The 25,950-nt window shown below is 29.8% G+C and overlaps 2 protein-coding genes across 3 annotated transcripts in view; both read right to left on the reverse strand.

Moving 5' to 3' along the window:
• The window catches only part of LOC111033289 (phospholipase A1-like), a 40,659-nt gene extending 34,473 nt beyond the window's left edge, over window positions 1-6,186 (reverse strand). Inside the window, exons 1-3 of one of the 2 annotated variants that reach the window (XM_022313965.1) lie at window positions 5,836-6,186; window positions 5,686-5,772; window positions 5,287-5,477 (exon numbers count right to left, since the gene is read on the reverse strand). In XM_022313965.1, the coding sequence (XP_022169657.1) occupies window positions 5,287-5,350 (64 nt within the window). In that variant the 5' untranslated portion in view covers window positions 5,351-5,477; window positions 5,686-5,772; window positions 5,836-6,186. Of the gene's footprint in view, window positions 1-5,286; window positions 5,478-5,685 lie in introns of both variants that reach the window. The other variant, XM_022313966.1, reaches the window with a different exon arrangement.
• A 2,170-nt stretch (window positions 6,187-8,356) lies between these two features.
• LOC111033315 (phospholipase A1 1-like) lies at window positions 8,357-22,542 on the reverse strand. Its single transcript, XM_022313997.1, has 9 exons — window positions 22,322-22,542; window positions 21,782-21,917; window positions 20,813-20,983; window positions 19,502-19,607; window positions 19,224-19,369; window positions 17,048-17,293; window positions 15,094-15,291; window positions 11,825-11,996; window positions 8,357-8,730 (listed from the first exon to the last, which is right to left on the reverse strand). Exons 3-9 carry the CDS (start codon window positions 20,973-20,975, stop codon window positions 8,667-8,669), a joined length of 1,095 nt encoding a protein of 364 aa, XP_022169689.1. The 5' UTR covers window positions 20,976-20,983; window positions 21,782-21,917; window positions 22,322-22,542; the 3' UTR covers window positions 8,357-8,666.
• Window positions 22,543-25,950: the final 3,408 nt, after the last annotated feature.

Consider the following 25,950-nt stretch of genomic DNA (forward strand, 5'->3'; position numbering starts at 1 on the left):
AGTGTCACCATACATATTATTATATATAAATATACGATATGCCGAAGAATTGCATCTATACATTCTGTTCCGATATTTTTTTTTTATTTCGCCGTGTACCATGTTAAATATGGCGAAACCACAACCGCTGTAGCTAGGTCGCATGCGACCGGCTGTTTACTGTGGATACCTTCTTGTAGCCTCCCACGACATAGTATAATAAACGCGTCTGATTTAAATTTCAAATCAACGTGGAAGTACAAAAATCTATTTCCATTGTTTTATATACTATTACTTATACTACCTATATCAATTAAAAATATTATTAAAATTATTTCAACCTGGCCGAATTATCTAGAAAAAAGAAATCAAAATTATTTGAGGTAAGCATTCTGTGTTCTGTGATCGGAGCTGAAAATCTATAGTCTTGTACTTTTGTCGATAGGTAGAAGTGCAAAAGCTTTTGTGATAACCGTGAGCATTAAGCCATGAGGAATATTCAGAGGTATTCAAAAGCTTTGTTACACGGAAGTAATTTTCAAAGCCAACACACTCACATCATTAAATCTTTTTCTTGCAGTAAGCTATTCAATGCCTCCACACTCACTTGCTGCTATATAGCTGATCTACAATTGACCCACCATATTTATTCGACTTAAGAGTTAGTACCCGCGAAAACCGGTGAATAAGTTTGATTTTATTTTTTAATCCAAGCCAATAAGTATTCCAATTATAATTGAGCCATAGTCGTGAATAGTTCGGACAAAGGATAAATATAATATTTTGAAGTTTAGATTTTTTAAGTCTGTCTCTGTGCCATTTTGTCTATTATGAAACCAAACACCCAAATTATTAGATATTTTATATTATTTTGCCTACAATATATTGTTAATGAATACATAAGCGCTACGTCAACTGCGACATTGCAAGGTCGTGTAAACTGTACCACGTAGGTCCGATGACATGATGCTATTATTATTTATTATGCTGATATCCATGTTCATGTACAAGATGATATTATGGTATCTACTTTTTAGTATCTAGTATCTTCAAGGGGGTTTTTAAGCATACTGCTCACCCTATTTTTATGCTAAAATTATACGCACATTAAAATTTTAATTCGTGGAATTTTTAAATACACTTAAAAACTTGCATATTCTTAAACACTATTCAAATATTTTTGTACCACTTAAGGATGATCTTGTGACAAAATAAACTTCTGTTTTTTAAGTAGGAACCCCCTTTTTACTTTTAACTATTCAGCAGGTATTTCTTTTTGAGAATTTTGATGCGTCTAAGTTAAAATTTGAAAGAGTAGTTTATCTAACAGGTATATTACTGTTTGTACTAAGGATAATATGCCTATGGTAATGAATTAAGTAGATATGGGGGCCTAGATGATTTGAATATGTTTATCACTACTATTATTACAATATAAATAATTTTTAAAAGTGGTCCTGGACCAAGTCTAATAACTAGTAAATAATACATCTAATATTATCCACATATAGTTTATATTGTTAAAAAACCATTTTTAAGGATTATTATCCTTAGTATAAACATTTTAATAACTCAGAAACTACACATATTAGAATTTTTATTTAAATAATACATCAACATTTTCAAGAAAATCATCCGCTAAATAATTTCTAGTGAGTAGGGGCATTCTCATTTTAAAATTAGAAGTTTGTATCGCCACAGCTAATACATTTCTCAAGTGGTACAAAAAAAAACCAGGAATTTAAAAAAATGTTCCTTAGGTGTACTTAAAAATTCTAAATATAAGAATTTTAATAAATGTACTTTTACTATTAAATCAAAAAACGGAGGTAAGCGTGCTTAAAAAATCACTCATCTATGTGGTGGTGTAACTACGATCAATTTGCCACTGTGTACGTTTAAGCATTGATTTAATCAATGGTTTAAGTAAACGTTGCGTAAATTCGAAGAGTTAGTATAACAATAATAATTTGAATTCGAAAATAAAAATTAAAAAAATGTTTTGTTATAAATAATAAATAATTTGTAGTTATTATCTAATCAGATCGATATTAAATTACCATTGTTGTATTGTATTGTGAGCATTAACTTTACACGCTTTACACACTCAAGTGAGATCTATTATTTAACGTTGCATTATTAATCGTCGTCTGTGAAACGGAAAATAATAAACTCGTCGACTAGGATAGTTATAGTTGAAGGTAAAACAATAGTAGTACAGTAGTGTAGTACAATATAACTGCTGTAGCCTGTAGGTATTATTTTTTACGTGGGTGATAATATCTATAGCAATAATAATAAAATGTTGTCGACGGGGAACTAATTTTTATTCAAACAATAGAAAATTCAAAATTGTCTTCAGACCGTAAATACAAAATAACTATATCATAAGGAATAATAATAATAATTTCTATAAACAAATAAAGTCTCAGTGCGCATAATATATAATGATATATATATATATATATATATAATATTATTATTATTATAAGTAAACGATTAGCCATAGTATCCTGCGCTCGCGGTTGCATGCCCGTTTTGGGTCAAGGTCGACCTAAACACCGTAAATAATACAAACGTTCATACCTATAATAATAATAATATGTAACATAATATAGCTAGGTACTTTAGGTAAATTACATAGATATCCGCAACAGTTGTTTTTTATAGTAGTAATAGAACAAGGGATATTCATTTTGCTCCGTATATTTGCATCAACCCAATGTGTGTACCCCTAAAATGCAGACGCGGAGGGAAAGAAAAAATATTACACTCGATTCAAATACTGCGGTCGATAAGTAGACGCATGCATCGTATACTTAGGTACCACCACAGATATTGTGCATTTTAAATTTAAATCTCATTGTCGTCATTCGTATTATATTGTATTCATAGTATTTGTTTTCACAAATATCAACATCTGTGCAACAAAGTAAATATCGTTATTTTTTATTTAGTTTAATTAAATCGATTCACTGGTTGATTTTATGTATTATCTTAAATGCATACAACCGTCCTCGTCATCTTGTACTTGTGAAACACTTTTCTACTGATAATGAAGAATATTATATCAGTTCAAGAGAAGTGTCCTAAGTCCTTTCATAGTTCAATAGCCACAGATAAACACAATACTTACTGCAGTTTTCTCAAAGGAAAAATATATTGTAAAACGTTTATTCATTGAACCATTTGCATAAATACAATTTATTGTAATACGATATTTACGAACGGTTTGAAAAAATAATTGCCGTGTGTGTGTAAAACTCGTGAGTTTCTTATGTTATTATGTGCTTTGTGCTTATAAGCAGAATATTATAGTTAAAAATACTTCGCAAAATGTTATTTGGCCAAAGGCGCAAGGAAGCTACTAGTTACTACCTCTTAAGTTGTACGCTTCTAAACATAGGTTTAGAATACTTAATATCCATATTGTGTCCGTCCTTCAGTTATAGTTACCAGTCTAGGAATGTATAGTTACGATTGTTGATATTGAGATATTTATTTACGATTATTGATAGATAAATACTTGTAGTAATATAGATTCATACTAGCCAAAAATCAAAATATACTACCAAAATATTGGGGTTACCTGCAAATTCTGTTTGAATTATACTTGGAATTATAGTTTATTGAGTTGTATTAAAATACGTCTGGAAATCGAGAATTTAGCACTCTCGCCGAGTAATCATAGAAGCGGTAGCTAAATTCTAATTGTTTTTTACGAGAAAAAATAAAAACATTTCACATATTTTGTGATGATTACATGGTAATACTGAATATTTTATGTATTTCGGCGTGTAGGTTTTCACTTTAATTTTGTTACATAGGAACCTACATTTAAGCATAGTGACAATGTGAATGAAATAAAAAAGTTAATTTGTCATCATTCTATAATACTCGTATCTATAAACAATACGTCATAACATGGTATAGTTATTGAAACACTTGAAACTTGAAATACTTAATCCAACAAAATTACTTATTTTTTTCAATAGCAAAATCTAATGTTACTATTTAACATTACTACAATTTTTTATTATATTCCTTCACCTGTCCACCTAAAAATGGTTAAGAAGACAATGGCAACATTTAAAATATACTTCATATAATATAACGTTAATATAACGTTTATATACATTATTATTGCTTTGTAAATCGATATTTATAATTTTATACGATATAGCATGTCTCAATATTTCGATCAAATATTTTTTACACTCGAAATCGAAAAATTAGTTTTCGTTTCCGAGCCATATTCAATTTCTCCTTATATTTTACTGATAATTTAAACCCATCCTGAATGTAATAAAATTATCCTACACACTAACAAAGCGTGTTTGTTGATGATTTTCCCACAAAAAACTATAAATATTGACATTATAGTAACCGTTTGTGTGCACTGTGCCACTGTGCCACAGTCAATAAGCGCGGGAACCAGACGCCGCTCGCCGTAATGTTCGTGCTAAACCATAAAACGGTAAAACATTTTTGTGGGTAAAAATTGAAATAAATTGTGCCATTCAAAATGTAATCATTCTTCCTTATCGTGTCGCACATGGATAGATTGATTTTTAAGTGAACCAACATTTATATTATGTATTTCTTGAAGACCAGAAATAACCGTGACTAGTGATTTATTTATTTATTAAACTGTTAGATGTCTAACATTAATATCAAATATGTACACCTGTTAGTACCCATAAAGATTGATTCATCAAGACGTATGGTCGTCCTTCTTTTATCTTTTAACAATTTATATTTTTAACATTTATTCGCATAATCTGATTTTTGGAGTTTTTACTACTTTCAGATACTTATGATTTATTCATATAATTTAATTAGCATTATATTTAATATCAAATTAGAACTACCCCTTTTTTACACATGGTTCTACTTAAATATCATCTATAAATCGTATTTCGAACGAGTAGGTTTTTGGTTATTAAACTCCATGAACCAATGATAATATTAGACTCCTTAATTATGATTGTAAATAAAATATAAAATATATGTTATAAATTATAATGTGTAATATTTATTATATTTATTATAAAAATATATGGTAATTTGCATGGAAATTTATGAAGAACTTCAAAAAATTGGACAGTATAAAATATATAGAATATAGGTAAACCTAAATATTAGTTTAAAAATATTTCAACACGTTAGAATTATTATGACCTGCGATGATTAAATAAATCACGCTTTAAGCCTACAAAATTGCTTTGTTTAAACTAATTAATATAACTATGTAATTATTATCTACTTAAACAAATAATTATTGTGTTTCATTAACTCATAATTTACCTGGTATAAAAGAGAGGCATATGAAATACGTTAAAACGTTTATTGCTCGGCAATCGCATTTCATTTTCGATATTGTTGTGTTCTAATGGTATTATATCTGAAGCCATTTATCGAACGTCAGAAATGAAAAAAAAACATCGATAACTTTTGTTTATTGTATGGCATGCCCGCTGGACGTATTTATTGATCACCTTAAATTACAAAACGAATAAATCAACAAAATATATAATATTAATATCATTATTATTATTATATTGTTTGACGGCCAAAAATCGAGAACGTCAATATTATACCGAGTTAGGTACGACGTGAAAAGAAAAAGGGCACAACATTGTATTATTATATTAAAATAAATCCAAAAAAAGATGTACGAGTATGTAGAAATAAAATTAAGTTTACCTGTAGACGAATTTTACGATGTGAACTGTCACGGTCAACGGACCCTGCTCGCAACGCACGGAATAACAAATGACACAAAACTTAGTACTATAAAACAATAATATTTTTGAATTTACTGAGGTATTAGTCGCGTAAAACTGGCACTTATACCATAATGATATTATTATTCAATAATACAACGTATCGAACCGAATGCTTGTTGGACCGACGTGTGACGCGGCTGCGGAATGAGACGTCGAAACGTTTCGAGCGGGTGAAAAACCGTGAACGAAACGTCCGGAAAAAAATTCTGTACCCACGCGATAAGTTAGGTTTTAATGGTATCAACAATAATTATATTATACGCGTTTCGTACGTTTTATTTCCGTTCTCGTCTGAGCGCGCGCTCGTGCAGGTCCGCCGCGGCTGAATGTCAAACCGTTTGTAAGAGCGGAAAAAAATATTCTACACCATCGTGTTGTATCGCGTGACCGGCACATGGACGCGTGGACGCTATAAGTGGGCTTCTGGTCGTACGCGCACAGCGGCCTGCTCAACAGGTCTCGGTCAAAGAGTTTCGTGCACTTGAACGCAATGTTCGCGCGTAGGTCAGGTACGGGGTGATTCATGGAGCGTGCTCACCCACCCCCGCCATTTTGTTACCCCATTAATAATGAATTTATTCAAATTATGATTTTTTTTAAATAGTTTTTGTTAGACCATATTAAAAAAATTATTAAGATTTTTAGTACTACTTCAGGAGTATCCTATATCGACACAATCTGCAAAAGAAGTTTTTATCTCCATAGGACGTTCCTCGAGCAATACCAAAAAAACCTTGGGAATTTAAGAATATAGCTTCGAACTATATTTAAAAGTCCTAAAATCAGATTTTTAACATCTATGTAATTGTAGAAAAAAATAGTCGAGCATGCTTGGTGAAACACTTTATATAATATTATTATCATGTACAGGATAGTTCACCGACCCCTTTTTGTCCCATAATAATAATTCACTATTTATTTGAACTCTTATTTTGGAGTAGACATAAATGAGTACCCTACATTTTCAAGCAGTCATAATTAAAAAATAACCTATTTTGAATCTGGTTTCTTTTTCTTTTGCTTATCATACGATTACAAACAACACGTAATGGAAACTAGTTTTTGAAAGTTAATGTAAAACCAATTTTAAAGTCAGAGTTCAAATCCATATAATTAAATAATTTTGATGATTGTCATGCTTATGAAAATATTTTGTAAACAATGGCGTAAAAAATCATATAGGTAGGTATTCTTTCGCTTTTTTTTTTGTTTCTTACACCCAGCTATTGATTAAGGGGTAATATGGAGGCAATTTCTAGTTATGTGCATGGCGGCGATGTACAATAGGCTATGCGGAAAATTAAAATCAAATCAGTTCGTAACAACCAAAAACAAATTTGTATGAAAAACTATGACACCACGTGAAATAGCAAAAAAAAAATTATTTGAAAAGGGAAAAATATTTCTTCAGGGCGCATTGAATTCAAATATTTTAACCAACTTTAAATAACGCCTTAAAAATACATTTCAAAATATTTAGCTATTTGTGATACGTAGACATTAGACATCCATTGCATATTTTGAAAATAGATTTTTTTTTAATCGTGGTTTCCACAACTTACACATAAAGTCTTCAACTTTTAAATAAAATAAATTATTGAAGTCTGACTATTTTACGTGCGGCGTGGAGGTTTTCTCGGAAGTCAAGTTTTTGTTCCAAAATCGCTTCGAAACAAATAAGTACATATTCCAATTATAAGTGAAAAATTAAAATATTTGTTAACAAAAAAACACCAATGCATTTTATGTAGGTATATACGTCCATCTTATGACTGTATTAAAACTTAAAAGTATTTTAAAAGACTATCACAATAACGTATTATATAGCGTCCCATAAAGTATGCACATAAAAAAAAAAATGAATAAATCTGCAGAAATATTATTAACGAAAATGCATTAATTTCTTAATACATTTATATTTAGCAACTTCTCCGATTTAACAATGAACAATAATATTTGACATACGACCTCTTCCAAAAACCCAAAAATTAAAAAAAGACGCTGCTAAATTCCAAAAGTGCGTACTTTGTGTTACACTCTGTATAAATTATTAATAATCATATTACGTATGAATATATATATATATTATTAATTATATTATTATTATATTACGTAAAAATATGTATTTTATATATAAGAAAATATATCTGTGACCTGCAGGTGTGGCGTAGTGGTTGGCCGCAGTCATTAATGTGTGCTGAATAGTGTAATGCTGCGATCAAACATCGTCAGGCGTTGTTAGCTCCTGGATGGGTGCCCCTAGGTTTTTAATGACAAATCCTTCGTAAAATCAACAGTACTCCCCCCCCAACCCCCCCTCCAAGACAAAAATGCTAATGGCCATAGTTTACAATATCAATTCGATGTCAATAAAAAAAAAAAAAATAATAAAAAAAAATATATACCTATTTATTGTACAAAAAAAATATAAATTGGACCATGTTTTTCTTAAAATGTATTACAGTATAATTTAAAATAAATACAATTTATTTAAACTCTTTGTTATTTTTTATGAGTATCTTGGACTTAACATAACATATTATTTATAATTTTAAGATGAACTTAAATATTATGATGTAAGTAAATAATTTATGATATGACACACAGTTTAGGTTACAACTTACAACGTATTAGAAAAAATAATATTAATTATAAAATATTGAATATATTATCATAATAAATAATAATACATCATGATCAATCAGACATAACAAATCCAACAATAATAATTATATTGTTGCATTCTAGTCAATTTGTACAATATAAGGTAATAGAAAACTATACATAATATTATAATTGATTTAATAGCAAATCTTACCATTAGGCAAGTTTATCTATATTGCATAATATACATGTAATTGTTTATGTACTTTTCGTTTATAATTAATGTGTTCTTTACTATCCGTCAAACCGACAAAAATTGTCTGGATCTTCATATGCGACGTAAAATGACCCTCTAACCCTAGAACATAAAATAAACTGCAGTTTAATATTTAAAATTTAAAATTTACATATAGGTAATAAATTAATAATTTAATATTCATCGTTATTTTAGCTTACCAACTGATTCCAAAATTGGGATTAAAAACAAGCAGTGGTGGCTCGAAGGAGGTATAATTATCAATCAAGTGATTTACAAAAATATTAATGAGTGAGTGTTCTCGGGTTGGAAAAGGTAGTTTGAAGAATTTTTTTAAATTATTTACCCACTAACAACCTATGAACTTAATATTTGGAGAGCATTGAAACAATTTTTAGTGCAGGTGATGTAAAAACATATTAAATGTGAGTCGAGGAAAAAAAGTTTAAGTTGCCACTGAAAACACATACCTAAAATCTTTTCTAAATTAACGCAATGACCTTAATATACGTTCATGTTATTACTGCTGCCTGCTATATGACGTAGATAGGTCCTTACAAACTAGAATATTTAACTATCACTTTTTTTGTCTATCTAATTTAAAGTCACAAACAACTATTTAAGCATCTAGAAAAAAAAATAGAGAAATACTACATAATAATTAATAATAACAATTGTTTGATTTACATTCAGGCACAAAATACGTAAAAACGAGAACACAAAATTGTCAGCTGTGAACAATAAAACTCGTATTTGGACATTTATACATGGTAAATTATTGTCTTCGTGGTTATTTCAAAAACAATAAAAAAAAATATGAAAATAATGATATACATCCGTAATTTCGAATTTACTACGTACACGCATTATAAATTATTATAATAATACATAGGTAGTAAAAGATATTTTAAGTACAGTAATAGAGTGATTCCCAAGCACACTCAATCCAATTTCTTTTAATAACGCATTTTTTTTATAAAAATTATACTTATTATGTTATTGTGGAGTGTATTTCGTTGATACAAACTTATCTTTTTGCAGTCTAGAACTGTGCTTTTTCGCTGTAAATTGTTTAGCATCACACCATTCATTAGAAAATGTCAATGTGAATAAATCAAAATTCGAACCTGTAAGTTCTGAGTTCTTAAACTTTTTGTAAAGGTACTAAGGATAATCGTTCACTGTAAAATTTTTAGAAGATATGATGATTTGACTATTTATATTTAGGTTTAATACTATAATATTAGTTATTACTAAAATTAATAATAGGTACAATACCTTATATTACTATTTATTAATTCATTTAAGTTATGTAGTTTGTAAAAATTGTCCATGTATGATCAATGATCATTAATCATTACACAAGACTAAAATATATGTAATCAATTTTATTTTAATACTATAATATACTAATAATATTTAAAAGGATATCCATTATTAAGGATATTATATATACTTAATGTTATTAAACAAAATTTAATAAAATAAACTCATAAACTACTCTTTTGAATTTTGATTTTGAAAAAATTAAGTTTTTAATGCCTAAGAACACTTCTAAAATTGCTCAAGAAATAAAAGTATTTGAAAATATGGTCTAAAGTATAACAAAAATTCCAAGAACCAAAAATCAAATAAGTGAATAAATTATTTCGAGAGTAAAAGATGGAAAAGTGTTGTTGGGGAATCACTTTGTATAATAGTACTCTAATAACTGTTTCTATACGTCTCCAAAAACAACATTTTTGTATTTTGATAGATTTTAAATAACTTCTTAATAACTTTAATTTTTTCATCAGTGCATTAAGAATGATGTATTTTTTGGTTCTAAATATATTATATACCTAATTATTAGTCATTAGCCGTCATAATTGCAGGTGAAATTGAGTTGACAAACGGTTTAATCGGTGTAATTAATTTAAAATAATAATACAGTAGGTACTTAAAACAATTAAGTAGCTAGGAGCATAATGAAATAGAATACGAAGCTAATGGCGATTGAAAATTAAAGATGAAAAATTAAGCCTATAATTTAGAGCATGTGAGATTTTTTCAAAAATTTCATTTTATGCGATTATTATACTACAACTCTAACGATTCTATATTTTTCATTAAGACGAGAAAAAATATCAGCATCCGTATAATATAGGTATGAATAACTACCGGACACGAGAAGCAGACCCGAACCAAATAAATTCATTATAAAAACGTAGAAAACATTTTTAACACTGCCTAGGTATGCCTACATGAAAATAAACATAAAATACGCATGTCAAAATGGCTTTTTTTTTAATCACACAGATCGTATGCACATTGCCTTCATGCTCTGATTGTCTAAACTCTAAATCGACCATTTTAATTGTTTGTTGTTACTTATTGTATACGTATTTAAAGCAATTGCTCCCGAGTTTCACATCTACATAGTATTTTAAGTAGTGTATGATAGTATTAAAATGTCAGTTTTGACCAAACAAAAACGAATGTCTTCTCTCTTTTAACTTTACTCTATATTTAACTTTACGATTGGCTCACATACGTACTCGTATTATAATATCATGATCACTGATAAGTGACGGATATAATATTAATTAACTATAAAATATACTTTTAATTGTCGTGTAATTATATTATTGATCCACGCTGCATTTATTGGTATTTGAAAATTCGATGACAATGTATAGTATGGGTGTTTATTGAAATGTATGAATTTTAAATATAAAAATTGTGTATTATATCTAAAAGTTAATAGTCATAGCTTACAGCAAGAGTATATTTTTGAAAGTTGGTTATTTGTATCGAATACTTCTTAATAGTTAATAAATAACAGCTAACATACGGACTCAATTGATAAGTATACCATTTATATACTTCATTTAAAGCCATCAACATAATACTACCTAAACCTTCGTCATTCATTACTTTATCGGTGTAATCAATGTCATTTCTAATCATCTATAACCAAATAGGTGCCTGCGTGGCTGCGTTTAAAAAAAAATTATAATACTTACCATAATTTTATTGAAATATTTCAAATTTAGAACTATATATAAATAAGTATAGCCACAATTAATATAATATTTCGTTATGGTAAATATAAAACATTATTTTTCTTATATTATCTAAAATACAACTTCATCCACAACCAATTACAACTATAATATATAAATTTAAAACATCCCTAGTCCCTAATAATAATTACCATTCTGGCGTTTGTAGGCCCATAGGTATGACATCGATCCGGTTCGAAAATGACGGAAGCACCACCGAGTCACAGGTTTCCGTGCATTGTACACCCAAAAACATGTTCCTCCTTTTTGAAAGTGACAATGCATAATAACAAATACTCTTGAAATGACTGCATCGCGATTGTTCTAAACATACATTTATTGAAAAATAGTGTCGTCATTGATACATGGAATTTGGTCAAGACCGTAAAATATCATTATCGTGATGCATTAAGACCAATCTTGCATAATATTATAGTATATGTATAACTTTAAAGTTCAATTTTTGGATCTAAGTTATTGTTTTTTAAACGTTTTTGTTTGACGGAATTTCGTATAAGACCACATCGAACGATAAAAAACAAAATTGGCAAAGTGACGTTTAGGGGCAATTTAAGCTTTGGTGTGCTCAGTAAGACGAGTGTTAGCATTTTTCTGATCATTTAATAACAAGATATTTAATTTATATATTTTTTTGGAGCACACATGACTCTTTTAAAAGTTGATAGAGCTAACCGATTAATATCAGCCCTTACTACCGTTGCTTATCAATTAAAATTTTTTAATTTTGACGACACAATAAAAAAATATGTAATATTTCATTTGTTTCGGAGGGTTTTTTTTTGATGACATTTGCTGAACGAGAAGACTTAATAATTGTTGTTAATTAATATTACTTATGAAATCCAGTATTCTGAATAAATAGTATTCAAGCGCGCCCGTGATGTAATATTATAATATGGATTACACTACGACCTTAATGATTCCTAAATCTTTTTTAAAAACCAGTAAGCCCAATAGCCAAAATAAAGAATGTTTTGCTTTTGCTTTCCTGAAAAGTAGTGAAACCACTGTCACTCATCCACTTTAGCCTTGAAATAGCCGATATCGTAGATAAAACTATATATTATGCATAGGTAAACACATATGAATATTAGACGGGTATCAACGGGTACTCATCGGAAACAAAAATGAAAAATTCTTCACTTTCTGCGGAAACACTCTGCTGCGTGCGTCTTAAGATTTACAATAATTCAATTTGTTTACGGTGTTCTAAACATACGATTCTAAATCTCACATAATTAGGTGTGTTTCGACGATCTACATAATTATTATGTTATACTAATGCGTACGGCCCCTTAGACGAGAATCGTGATGTTTCACTGTTTTATATATATATATATCATATTCTACGTTTATCTCATAGATAAACATCGTAAGTACATACCTATATTATGACCCAACCGAAGTTGCCGCCGTTAAACACCCATCGCGTTTTTACGAAGAGGAAAAAATTGATAATGTCCGAGATATGATCTCTCTACGTTTAAAATAATAATAATAATTTATAATTATGAGGTAGGTATGAAACGTTTATGAACTTTTTTCTCTCTTCAGTATGTTTAATATAATCATTTGTCAATGCCACAAAAGCATCGCGTGTTCAGCAGTATAGCGTTTCCGTTGTAGTCCTTTCACGTCATTAATCGAAACGAAACGCTCCGAGTCTATCATGGGTAAACACTAAATCTGCTAAGCGAAGGTTCAAAAAATTAATGAAAAAAATGAAGTGGGATGGAGTTAGTTCAAAGAATGTGAAGATACGAGTTAATAATCAATGTAATTGGTATTTTGTATTTATAAATAAAAGTTTAAACTGTTTAAAGCCAATGTGAGAAAAATAGTAACTCAACTCAGTAAAAAAGAAGTTGAATCATTTTTTTTTAATTACCACCTGAGACACATATAACAATATTTTAGTGGTTGTGCTACTTTCGATTTTTTTTAAAATAATAACCAAACATTTTGTTGAAAATACATCCTATACTAACCTATACTTTTTATTGTTCAATATAGCTGTAGTGACTTGGGCAATTACACGTTTGTGACAACTGTCAACACAACTATTCAACCAAGAAATATTTATATGAAGGTATTTGAAAATCATTATACTAGTAGACTCCGCTTGATGGAGATACCGGTTAGTTAGGACGCCCACTTAATCGGGACAATTCTTCAAGAACCGAAATAAACTTGTGATTGTAATTTGTAGTGTAAAATATGTTCACCGCTTATCTGGGTCATGAATCCGAATAATTGAGACATTTTTGTCTATATCTATAACCCTATAGTGCTTTGGACGTCTGTTCAGACTACATTCGTCAACAATCAGTGAAAAGTAATAAACACGTTTTATTGATCACTTTTTTGTTTCTAAAAATAAAATAAAAATATGCTAATGTACTATTTAGGTTTCTAAACATACGTTTAGAATACCTTATATCCCAATTGTGTCCACCCAATAGTTACCAATACATACCAGTAACCAGTTGATAGATATGATTGATAAATATATTATTTTTAAATTTGATGATATGAGATTATAGTTAATTGTGTAGTTGTATTAAAATATATTTAAAAACTGAGAATTTAACACTTACGCAGAGTAAAGTTTCTTAACTCCTTTTTTATAAACAAGTAGGTATGTATTTTTTTTATATTAAAATGTATTATTTTATATTGAAACTATACATGTGCAGTGTATTACATATTTATTATGTTATAAAAATAATCATCTATATTTTTTAATAAATCAGTAACTAACCACTAACAAATCGTTATGTTTCTTATTTTTATTTCGGATTCTGGGGCAAAATAATATGCAATCAATGTGCCCCAATAAAGAGGAATCTATTTTATAAACAGATAGAATGAATAATAAATTGAAATATTTATAAAATGAAAATGGCAAGGAAAATATTATTGACAGTTTGGATATTTAAATATTTCAATTACGATTTTGTTTTTCATTTTCACTTAAAATTGATAATGCAAAACAAAACTAAACATAACTCAAGTATAACTAAGCATAACCATTATTATTGTTGTCATTATTATTAATATTATGTATAATTATTTATTATAAACAATCCGCAGGTAAAATTAAGTAAACCGAATGCATCAGAAACTTAGAACCGTTTAATAAACCTACGATTTAACATGAACTATATATTAATTGTATTATAATATATACCTTAAGATATAATTTGAGAGAAACTATAGATTTGGACCCAATGGTTGTTACAATTTCTCTGCCAATTTCACATAGGTACTATTAAATTTTTTTTCTTTTTAAATTACACCTATGATTGATTATCGTATTTTCCAAAGTAAATTGTATTCCATATATAAGAGTAATGCATATTTTTGTTAACTAATATACAAATATATATATATATATTACGTATGATGTTTGCTTGGCTAGTGCAAATCGGTTGCATGCGACCACCGTTAACGGAAAAGTCGACGTGTCCTATTTGAGGATACTCTCCGTAAACTCCAGAGTTTGTGTGTATGACCTCTACGAAATCAGCATCATCCCTCGTCAATCGAAATTCGTCCATCGTAAACAAGTCTATCAGAGGTTTGGCTGGATCTAAACCTGTAACGTTAGTACATGCATATAATAATTAAAATAAATACGTTTTCCTTAAACATTCTACACTAAACACACAACCGCGTAATGTGTGTTGCGTTTCTTACACAATGTAATCGACTTACTTTCTCACCTCTAAACATGACCTGCGGACCATAATCTTTCTGAGGAGAGTTTCTAGTAGAAAATTGGATCTAGTTGGTACTTTGGGGTAAAAAGTTTCCAGTCCTTTTAAAAAACAATTTTTTACCCATAGCCAGTTTTCAAAAAAATCGATTTAATTATTTTTTTATTGTAATTCAAAATTCATCATTTTCTAGAGTTTGTGTAATTTTCAAAATATTTTTGCCCTTTTTTGCACTATTTATACATGGACCCTTTAATATGATGATAAATATAATTTAATGAACGCGATTTGTTTTTGGAAAAAAATAATTCCACCTACCGAATTGCATTAGTGCACCTATCACTATAATATAAAAATAGATTGATATTAGCAGTATAAATATAAAATAATTAAATATACTTTGAAATAAGAAATATAAAAGACCATTTCCACTCAGAATTGTTTTTCGTATGCAATAATTTAATACTTCCGTTACAATGACCTACTCAATGACGAGGTACACTCGACGACTAGAATTATGTAGAAGAGCGATTTCCCCAGTTTTTTTAATATCGCATTTCGATACGAATAAATTGTAAAAATGTTTTGTTTCCTGCAAAAGTAAACGAATATGAAGGAGTCCTTAGTGAAAACAAAAGTGGTGCACTTAAGAACCTACTCGCTTGTCAAATCCAATTATTCGTAAATCATAATAAACAATAAATATATGCTATAATATAATATATATGTATTGAGCGAGTAAATTGCAGGATGTTGATCAGGACGGTTGTGCCTATCGCAGCAGCGCGGTTAAGACTTGAAAATTGTATTATCTACTTCCGTTGATCATTATTTTCTAGTTAACGCGTATTGGGGTCAGTAGAAGAAATGCATCTGTCATATAGTTTTCAACGACTTCCATTTTAATTATTAATGGTAATTTTGTACATTACTATAGCTTATAATTATTTACGTAGATATATTAAAATATTACCCTGACACTGATATATATGGACATTAAATAGGTAGTAGGGCTGACATAAAATTAATTTAATTGAGATTGTCATAAGATTTTCGAATTTGATCCACCTCAAATTATTAAAAAAATAACATTTTCTCAAGCGTTATGACACTATATCTTATTTATTATATACCTACAACGACAAACTCACGAGCTCATGAGTGAGTAATGAGTAATGACAATAGTTGGGTACTTGATTTTATGTATTTCATCCTACAAATTGGAGTCGAAATGGCACAAATCACAAGTATTCAAAGGGTAATAAAAAGAGGGTGGTTTTACAGTCTTAATATCGCCCACAAGTCAAGAGTTACAGACCGCTCCACAGTAATAGATGCGGTATAAGTAATTTTTAACTAATTAACATTATTTTTCTCTGTACATTTTTTTCGGTACCTACTTCAGCACCAAAGTTCTAGACAATTTGAGCTTATGGTTGCAGACTATCCCAGATGATATTTTTACCGTCGACGACCCTTCTACCTCCAGTGTGGCTTTTTCAACCCAGTTTTATTGAATATACACTTCACTAACAATACACTTGGTATACATCAGAAGCTGCCTCAATCCGAATCAACCCAACATCACGTTCATCGTATACATTATGACAATACTAATATTCTAATTATACTCACCGATGATCTTGTGCTGTCTTTCCGTCAAGTGGTTGCTAATCATGCCGCATATGTGGGCCCCGAGACTATGGCCGACGCAGTGTATTCGGTAAGCAGAAGCGCCCGAATAAGTGAGATGGGCGTAAAGTTGAGCGGTGCACTGGCTCACTAATCGCGTGTTTCTCAGCGACGACAGGTAACAGGGGTACACCGTCAATGGACTCCAGTCCACCATAAACACGTTAAAGTCTCCACGCATCAAGTAGGCTGCGTGAAAAATGTACCTCAATGATTGTACGATTTACGATAGTAAAATTGAGTTTTGCCGTACACTACTACACTAGACCAGACACGTAGCGTCAGATTGTATCGGAACCGAATCTAATAGTTGGATGAAAATATTTTGACGTTTCCCTGGGTGTTCTGTACACAATCACTTGTACATTTGCAGAATATTTTATACACGCACTTACAAACATGAAGTTTTAAACATTTTGTTCTCAATATGTGGTAGGTACCTATAAACCTATTTATTGTTTTCGATGTCCGTACATATTTAATTTCATTACTTGGTCTTTAAAAGGTGTGCATTTAATCATAGACATATTAATTTGTGGACTGCAAATCCTATATCAGCTATTGGTTGCCAAGAGCCAACATTTTTAGAAGAAAAAGTTTCTCAATACCTTGGTAATATGATGAGATCTAAAGTGGGTGTATAGGTATGCTATATTTTTCTAAAAATGTTGGCCTCTTTCTCTATTATCAGTCTATTTCATAAAAGGTATATGCTACATGGCCTTCACGCAATCATGTACATAAAAAATGTTTTTATACAAATCTACTCTACAATATTTTTTCAATGCGATTTCATATCTGTTTTTCCCCCAATATGGGATTAGTGGATTTATTGGAATGACAATAAAAGCACAGGCGTATTAATAATATTTTCTAAGCCATAAATATTACTATGATTTATGACTAAATATTGAAGAATAATGCTTGGCTATAAATTGCAGAGAACTTAAGAAATCAGGTTCTTTTTTTCTGTCAAGAAAGCTGAAGTTAAAATCACGGCTTGCTTTTCACTATAATTGACATTTTTTTAACTCATGATATTATATATTATTTAAAGCTGATACCAATAAATATAAACAGCTCAGTATTACGAACGTCATTCACGAGTATCAATAACAAAATCTACTTATATAGTATACGGTCGTGAAGTCCTGACTTATTCCGACACTTGTGTGCCGACAAAATTCTTTTCGGTTCCGATGTTAAAAATTCGATTCCGATACAGTATACGACAATCTTGAGTGAGTGTGTATACAGGTATTTATCATTGCCGTTACGAATAAGATACTACCACTACTTACAGGCTCAAATAGCAATGGAGGATTGGGGGCTAAACCCTCCTAACCATTAGATAGCCCTCCCCCCCCCCCAAAAAACAAAAATCAGAAGATTTTGCACACCCGTCTATTAGAATATATGGAAATATTTTCACCTCTATACAAAAATCTTCAGACTCCCCCCAAAATCTCTAACACTATTTGCGCCTGCCGCCTATGCTACTCTAACTAATATAATATACAAGGAAGGTTAATATGAGATGTTATTATTACATCGTTAAGTATGCGACTGATTATATAGATTATAGACAGTTACACTTAATTTGATCGAACTGCCTTATAGAACCAAATATTTATTGGGTTCAGAAATAAAAACCCAAACCAAATCATAATATTATGATTAATGGCGTGTTATCAAAAATATATCCGACAATTTTAAACACATTTGGTAGCATTTATAAAAACACGTTGAGACGTATAACAAAAGACACGTTTTAGCGCAAACTTATACAAATTTAAAAGTAAACAGGGTTGTAAGAAAAAAATTACTTACTGAAGGAAAATTTAAGTGTGTCCCTAAATGTTGGGTAAATAATTAAATAGTAAAAAAAAAAAATACATATATGAGGTTAATTAATCCATTAATTATATTATTATATCGAGGAGACTTATATGTTGTGTGTAAAACTAATAAACTATTATAAACACTGTCAAACACCGCTGGCTCCGCAGACCCGACCTAACATAATACGTTTAATAATAGGTACTTAGTATTTGATATTATGTTATATTATTTTATTATAATATTTTTGACTCAAACGAGATTAAAAAAAAGATATTACCGTTTCTCAGTATGGCCATGATCCTATTATTTTCCGCTCCGTTAAACCCATGTATGACGATAACGTTCTTTTTATTTGGGTTCCAACCACTGTTGTACAACGACCACTTGTCTCTCAAATCGATTTTAATCCTTCTCCTGATATCACTATACACATAATAAGAATACATGTATAAGTATTGTTTAATAAACCGTAAATTAAACGTTTGAAATCGGACACTAGATCGTATGCTGTGAGTTTCACCCGCTTATCAAAATACAAAAATTTTTAAAAAACACCTCGTGTACAAGTAAAATGTCACGTCTGGATCCGGACACTGAAACGTTTGTTTGAATTTGCATCTCCAATAAGTCAAATCACTAGAACTGAAAAATACGCCTGAAACTGTTTTTACAATAAATTATCGGTATTGTTAAAATAGTAAGTACTGAATATAAAAAACACACACAAAACAATCATTTAGCGTGAATGTCCATTAAATAATGCAGTGTGTAGTTATTATTTATATTTAAGGTTAAATATTTATTATAATATACACTCGTAACGAATTGAAGACGGTTTCAATTCAACTGGAATAAAATGGTATGATAATATTTATGTGCCATGTTTTGTGTAGGTACATAGATGGTGTGATATTAATCAATCGGCACACACACACATACACATCCCAATAAACACGTCATATATTGTTAAAAAATAACAAATCATCGATACAATTCCTCGAATGTTTGGTAATAGCATAATTATTCTTATTCGGGTTAATCTAATCAATTTGATTTGTTTAAACAGTAATACACCGCGATCCATGGAACAATTGAATTTATATGTTTTTCGTACATATCCTGGGTAAAAGCGATAAGTAATACTTAATAGCACGAAACGACGTTGTAGGTAACACAGCGTTTCGTAAATTATGCAGTATTTCAATACAATTATAATAGTATAATTGCAAACGAAATTGTCGAGGGATATCAATGTATTGGGATTATTATATTATTATAATAATATATTGTTAATAAAAGAAATATTGCTTAACAAAATAAACCTTGGGGTTATCCATGATCATTGGTTGGACTCAAGATATAAAATAAAACAAGAAGTGCCACGCGCAGAGCAACCGAAACGACTCCCATTCATTGTCTGCTGGTTCTTAAACGGCTCCCATAAACAACAAAAATTCTTTATAATTTTCTCAGCATATAAAATGTTCAAAACCCCTTACACAGTTTTAACCACACATTTATTTGAGACGTGTATGAAGTGGTAAGGGATTTATGTTGTCAAAAACAGGAGCCGTTTGGGAATTGACGTATTATTTGTACAACGGGCGCCATTTGAAAATTTACCTTTTTGAAAAACGGAGAGAAATGGGTTATAACTATTTGGAATACGACAGAGAGAGATGGGAAGGATTTGTGATGACAGCGATGGTACTCAATAATGGTCCCACAAGGCGAAGAAGGAGAAAAAGAATATTATCCGGAGCTAATTTAGTCGAGAAAAAAAATATCGCTATTATTAAAATAGTTGTGCTAAGATTATTTGAAATTTTAATGCATCTAATTGTAAGTGTAAATAAATGAAGTTACCATCGTTGATGACTGAACACATCAATATCGAAACCACGGCTTCAATTACCACGGATTTCCTCTTCATCTTTTTCATTCGGCCTCCAATTATTTTCGATTTATGTGTTTTTTTTTGGTAAACAGTAAAAATAATTATGATAATAACTGCATTACTTAAAATCATGGCAAGTTCTAGAAAATATTCGTACATTTACATCATTATAATTTATAATATAATAAAATAATAAAATAATAAATAATACTTATTAATACTCATCGAATTAAATTATCTAGGTTCAACAAAATTATAAACCCATTTTCTATAGTTCTATACTCTACATAACCTTAGTACGAATATATTTATGTATAACCTATTTTCATGAAAATACTACAAATATTTAATTAGGTTATTATTTTTTCAATCATTATAAAAATATAATCTATCAAACATCTAAAAATCAATTTTTTTTTAATAAAACCCACTATCCCACTATCTCCTAGAAATATAATATTGTCAATAACTTTTAATTTTCTAATTTTTGATTAATTCTAATTTATATTAATATTTTAGTTAGTGCGAGATACCACACGGGTACAAGGCGGTTCATCGAACACTCACCAATTTTTTCCTTTAATAGTGAATATTATATTCAAATTGTGATTTTTGGATTTTTTAAATATAATATACTATATTATAATATTTATACTTTAAGATGGTATTTTAAAATGTTTGAGATTTTTGTACTACCTTCTTAAGGAATGTTGTGGTGGTACTATAGATATAGCTTTTGTTTTTAAACTGAGAACCTTCGCTATTTGCAAGAGGTGTACGGTGTGTCTAAAATAATCGTTGACACCGAATGTACTTAGTGTACAAACTAATATTACATATTGTACTAATACAATAAATGAAGAATAGAAAAAATGTATAACTGGTACTTACCCCGACGTGATTTTAATTCTTATACATTTTTCGTTCATTTTTCGTACCTGTATTATTAAATGCGATTAGGTCTCGTACTTTGTCCGTAAAGCTGCTATCAGATGTTGAAAGTTTGTCCAAAGGGCCGTGTGTATACCTCTGACTATGCTACGTACCTAATTGTGAATCTCACAGCTGTCGGTTCTACGCACGATACAGAACTGTTGTATTAATTTAAACGTGTGATAATATAGATGTAATGGAAAGACCTGACAGATGAGCAATTAAAAATCGATATAGGATAAACGTATCAACGAAAATAAACTACCTGACTTAAACGATCGTTTTTAACATTACGATTTTTTTAATTAGATTTATAAATTGGCTATTTTGAATTTTTCAAAAAAAATAATCATTTTATACCGTACTTGTAGCACGAACGTCTATAAACCACAAAAACATAACTATACAATTTTAAATATTGATTATAGAACAAAAGTTATTTTATTTGTCGGGTCTTTCTGTTACACCTTCCGGTCAGTATTCGGGGGTAAGATGCGTGTTACTAAAATTTGTCAAAGAATGTCTCGTGAAAAATAAATACAAACCACGCGTAGTTTATAATTGCATCATAATGTCACTGCACCCCTAATTAATATAATTAATATACACAATATTACACTTGCACACTCGAACACATCGTTATACGTCATGTTAACTAAAATGTATTACTATATAATTATTATTATAACAAACGATTTAAAAGAATATAATATTCGTATTAAATTATTATTATTATTGTTGCAAAGTCGGTGGCGTACACTATTGTCGGTGGTGTTTACAACTGCAGTGCAATGCGAATATTTTTCGCGTTTCTCTAGCGTTTTTCACGACCGCCTCCCACCCCGTTGTCTGGTCGACAGAAATCCCCGAATCTTATCGATAGAAACACTCGAATGCGATTCGAAGCCGAACAGTCGTTTCCTGCTGCAAACGACGCATTTGAGCGTATGTATTATTATAGAACAGAATAATTCGAAAATACGTTTGTTTCAATATTATATATACAGGGTGCTTACCCAGCACGCTAAAGGGAGATGAGCACCGTCCACCCTCTCTTTTATGCTTACAAAATGAGGGGTTGTAGGAATTCTCATTCTTAACAACTTTTAGTTTACTTAAGGACCATATTTTTAGATACTTGGATTTCTTTACCATTTATGTGGTGTAGCGATGTAAGCTAAATTTTTTTCAAAAGTGTCCCTATATCTACCTGTCTCCAGTTTTTGATTTTCAGCTGTTCAAACGAAGATATAAATGTTTTTTTTTCGAAAATATTGATGTATCCAAATCACAATTAAAAATAATAATGTTTGAGTGATTAGGCTTCATGTATCTATAACTATTATATTTTTAGTAAAACCTTTGCTCCATATGATTTTTTAAGTCATCTGATTAAAAATGTAGTGTAAAAAAAAGTGGTTCCTATTTGAAAAACAAAATTTTTATCGCCACGGGAACCTATTCTTAGATGAAATAAAAATATATAACTATATGAGTATTTGAAAAAATATCATGGTCTTTTAGAATACTTAAAAATCCTGAAAATCAGAATCCGAACAAATTCACAATAAAAGTAAAAACGAGAGTGAGCGTTTCGAGTGACCCTACTGACTAGTGAATCACCCTGTATATTATGTATATTGTATACATTGTATAAATAATATTATATAGGACGAAGGACTCGCGTCTCATCCGGTGAAACTAAACAACAGCAATATAGAAATGTATTTATAATTGATCTGCGCGCACTCGGAAGGTAAGTACCTACATACACGGCCAGACAGGAAGAGGAACAATAATTTACAATATCGACACTACAGCTTTTTTTTTTACACAATATATCTTTTATTAACTACTGCAAATACAAACATTCTATTATAATAAGCCTGATAATTGAGGAAGCCGAGATCTGCTCTTAATCGAGATGTTATTGCTATGAAATTCTAATTGCCCTAAAAGTATGCATTGAAGTTATAGGTAGTTACTGACATAAAATACCTATATGCATTTATTTGATGATATTAAAATAGCTACTAAACAATATCATAATATTAATATATTATTATAATGAATTAATAGTTTTACAAGCCCGTTGCAAACTAGTAGTTTATTATCACAGACGCCCTTCTATGTTTTCTAGTTGGCAGCTAATACGTTATCGTACTGTACCTAATAGCGAAGATTTACATATTGTTAGAGAGCAGGAAAAAAAGCCTCGTTGTAAAATAAGTCTGTCTACAAAATATAATAACTAAAAAATACAAAACAGATATATTAAAAAAAAAATGGCTAATAATTAAATATTTTTTTTTTTTTAAAGTCATTGAATCATAGTCAATAATATTATTAAAAAATAATCCGAAAATGTATACAGAATAGAAAAAAAAAATTTAATAATTATAAAAAACCTATGTACAAATATTATAAAATTTACATTTGTGAAAAATTAATACTGTTTCAAACCTTTAACGATTTAAAATCACTGTTTGGGGTACTCTTTTTACGTCTGTCACACCTACTGCACTATACTATAAACTTTACCAGATGTCACCGTATAGCGTTATCCACAATCTAATAAAAATAATAAGCGAGCAGTAAGGTAATATTTTAATTTATTATATTTTTCACACAACTAACATATTATAACCTAACCTAACCAGAGTATTCGTATAAGTTTTATTTTAAAGGTTCTAAATTGAACTTACCTATATATTTCAACCGTTTTATGAATTTTTTTTGTCCCTGAGACTTTTTTTCCTCAGATACTTTTTTTCCTTGAGACCTTTTTCTGGATACTTATTTTCCGTTCCCCATATTTTTTTACTCGTTACTCGTATGCATATTCACACCCGAAATAGGGCATAGGAATACGCATCAAATAAACCGAACAACTATTCGAGTTTTTTAGTCGCGAGCAGAATTTGTTCATAGTTGTATACGTTCGTGAGGGACTGATACCAGAACGTTTTGAATAGAATCAGCCGTCGTAACCAATATAGCATACGCAATATATTTCATCGTCTGTATTGTCCATATAAACTATATAAAACAATCGTTTACCTATACTTAAAATACAAGAATTTACACGTTTATGTACCATACACATAACAATATGTGGGTTTATATGAAGTTTTTCCACTGATGTTGTATCGACAAACACTTTAAACTTTAAAGACTCACAAGAAGAATAATCTGGAAAATAAGAAAAAACACTGCAGTTATTAAGGGCAACCGAAACCGTCCAACATTCATCCACTGGAAGCAATTTTTCTATCGATTAGTGTACGACTGGATGGCCCTCAGCTTTTGGTAAGTATTTAACCAATATAGTATACACAACCATCTCCATATATGTGCACACTGCACATATAAGTACCCAAAAACTTAGTCTAAGCCCATCACGTATGTCTATATGTATTACAACAAAGATTTTACCGCAAAATCTCGAATCATAAAAATCTTCTCCTATCTCACAATATGCCCCCCCCCCTAATTATTCCAATGAATCCTTCTACTATAGATGGCTGTAAAGAGACGCAGATCATCGCCATATAAGACTCGTTTATATATATATATTTTAAGGATATCAATACATAAACAATAACAGATGACACGACTACTCCACACTCCACTATAAACTCGCATAATATAATTGCGAAGATTCAATTACAGACCTCTACACTGCACTCCCGTGAGTATAATACTGCTAGAATATAATTGAATAACAACTGTCCATAATTTTATAATTATTTAATACTAATTTCGTCAATTTTATGGATGCAAGGCGTTTTATTTAATGGTCGTCTTTTTCGTTAAACATTTTTATCATTTCTAACGTACGATTTTTGTGATAATGTTACTATGAAGAATAAACTTTACACAATAGAGGTTAAGGATATAATATTCTTATCAGCTGTTTAGGAGATAAGTCCGTTTTATCAATATAAGCCTTAACAATATTAGGCTAACCTAACCTAACCTAGCTTGTATCACATTTTGTGGTTATTTTGTAGGTATGTTTTAAGTTATTTCGTAGTGGTTTGAAAAAATAATCATCGAAATATATTGACAAAAATAATTTATGATATCCGTCGATATGTATTTTTTTCTAATTATAAAATAAAATTCATTGAAATTTCGTCCCTTTTTAAATAGGCTGATTATAATATATTAT

This window comes from Myzus persicae, unplaced genomic scaffold (assembly GCF_001856785.1).
Source record: "Myzus persicae strain clone G006 unplaced genomic scaffold, MPER_G0061.0, whole genome shotgun sequence".
Taxonomy (NCBI): domain Eukaryota; kingdom Metazoa; phylum Arthropoda; class Insecta; order Hemiptera; family Aphididae; genus Myzus; species Myzus persicae.

Coding starts and splice junctions, on each gene's coding strand:
- LOC111033315 (XM_022313997.1), bottom strand. CDS start 20,975: ATGATTTTAAGTAATGCAGTTATTATCATAATTATTTTTACTGTTTAC. Junction 17,294..19,223: donor CATGGCCATACTGAGAAACG/GTAATATCTTTT, acceptor TTTTTCACGCAG/CCTACTTGATGCGTGGAGAC. Junction 8,731..11,824: donor GGCCTACAAACGCCAGAATG/GTAATTATTATT, acceptor TTTATGTTCTAG/GGTTAGAGGGTCATTTTACG.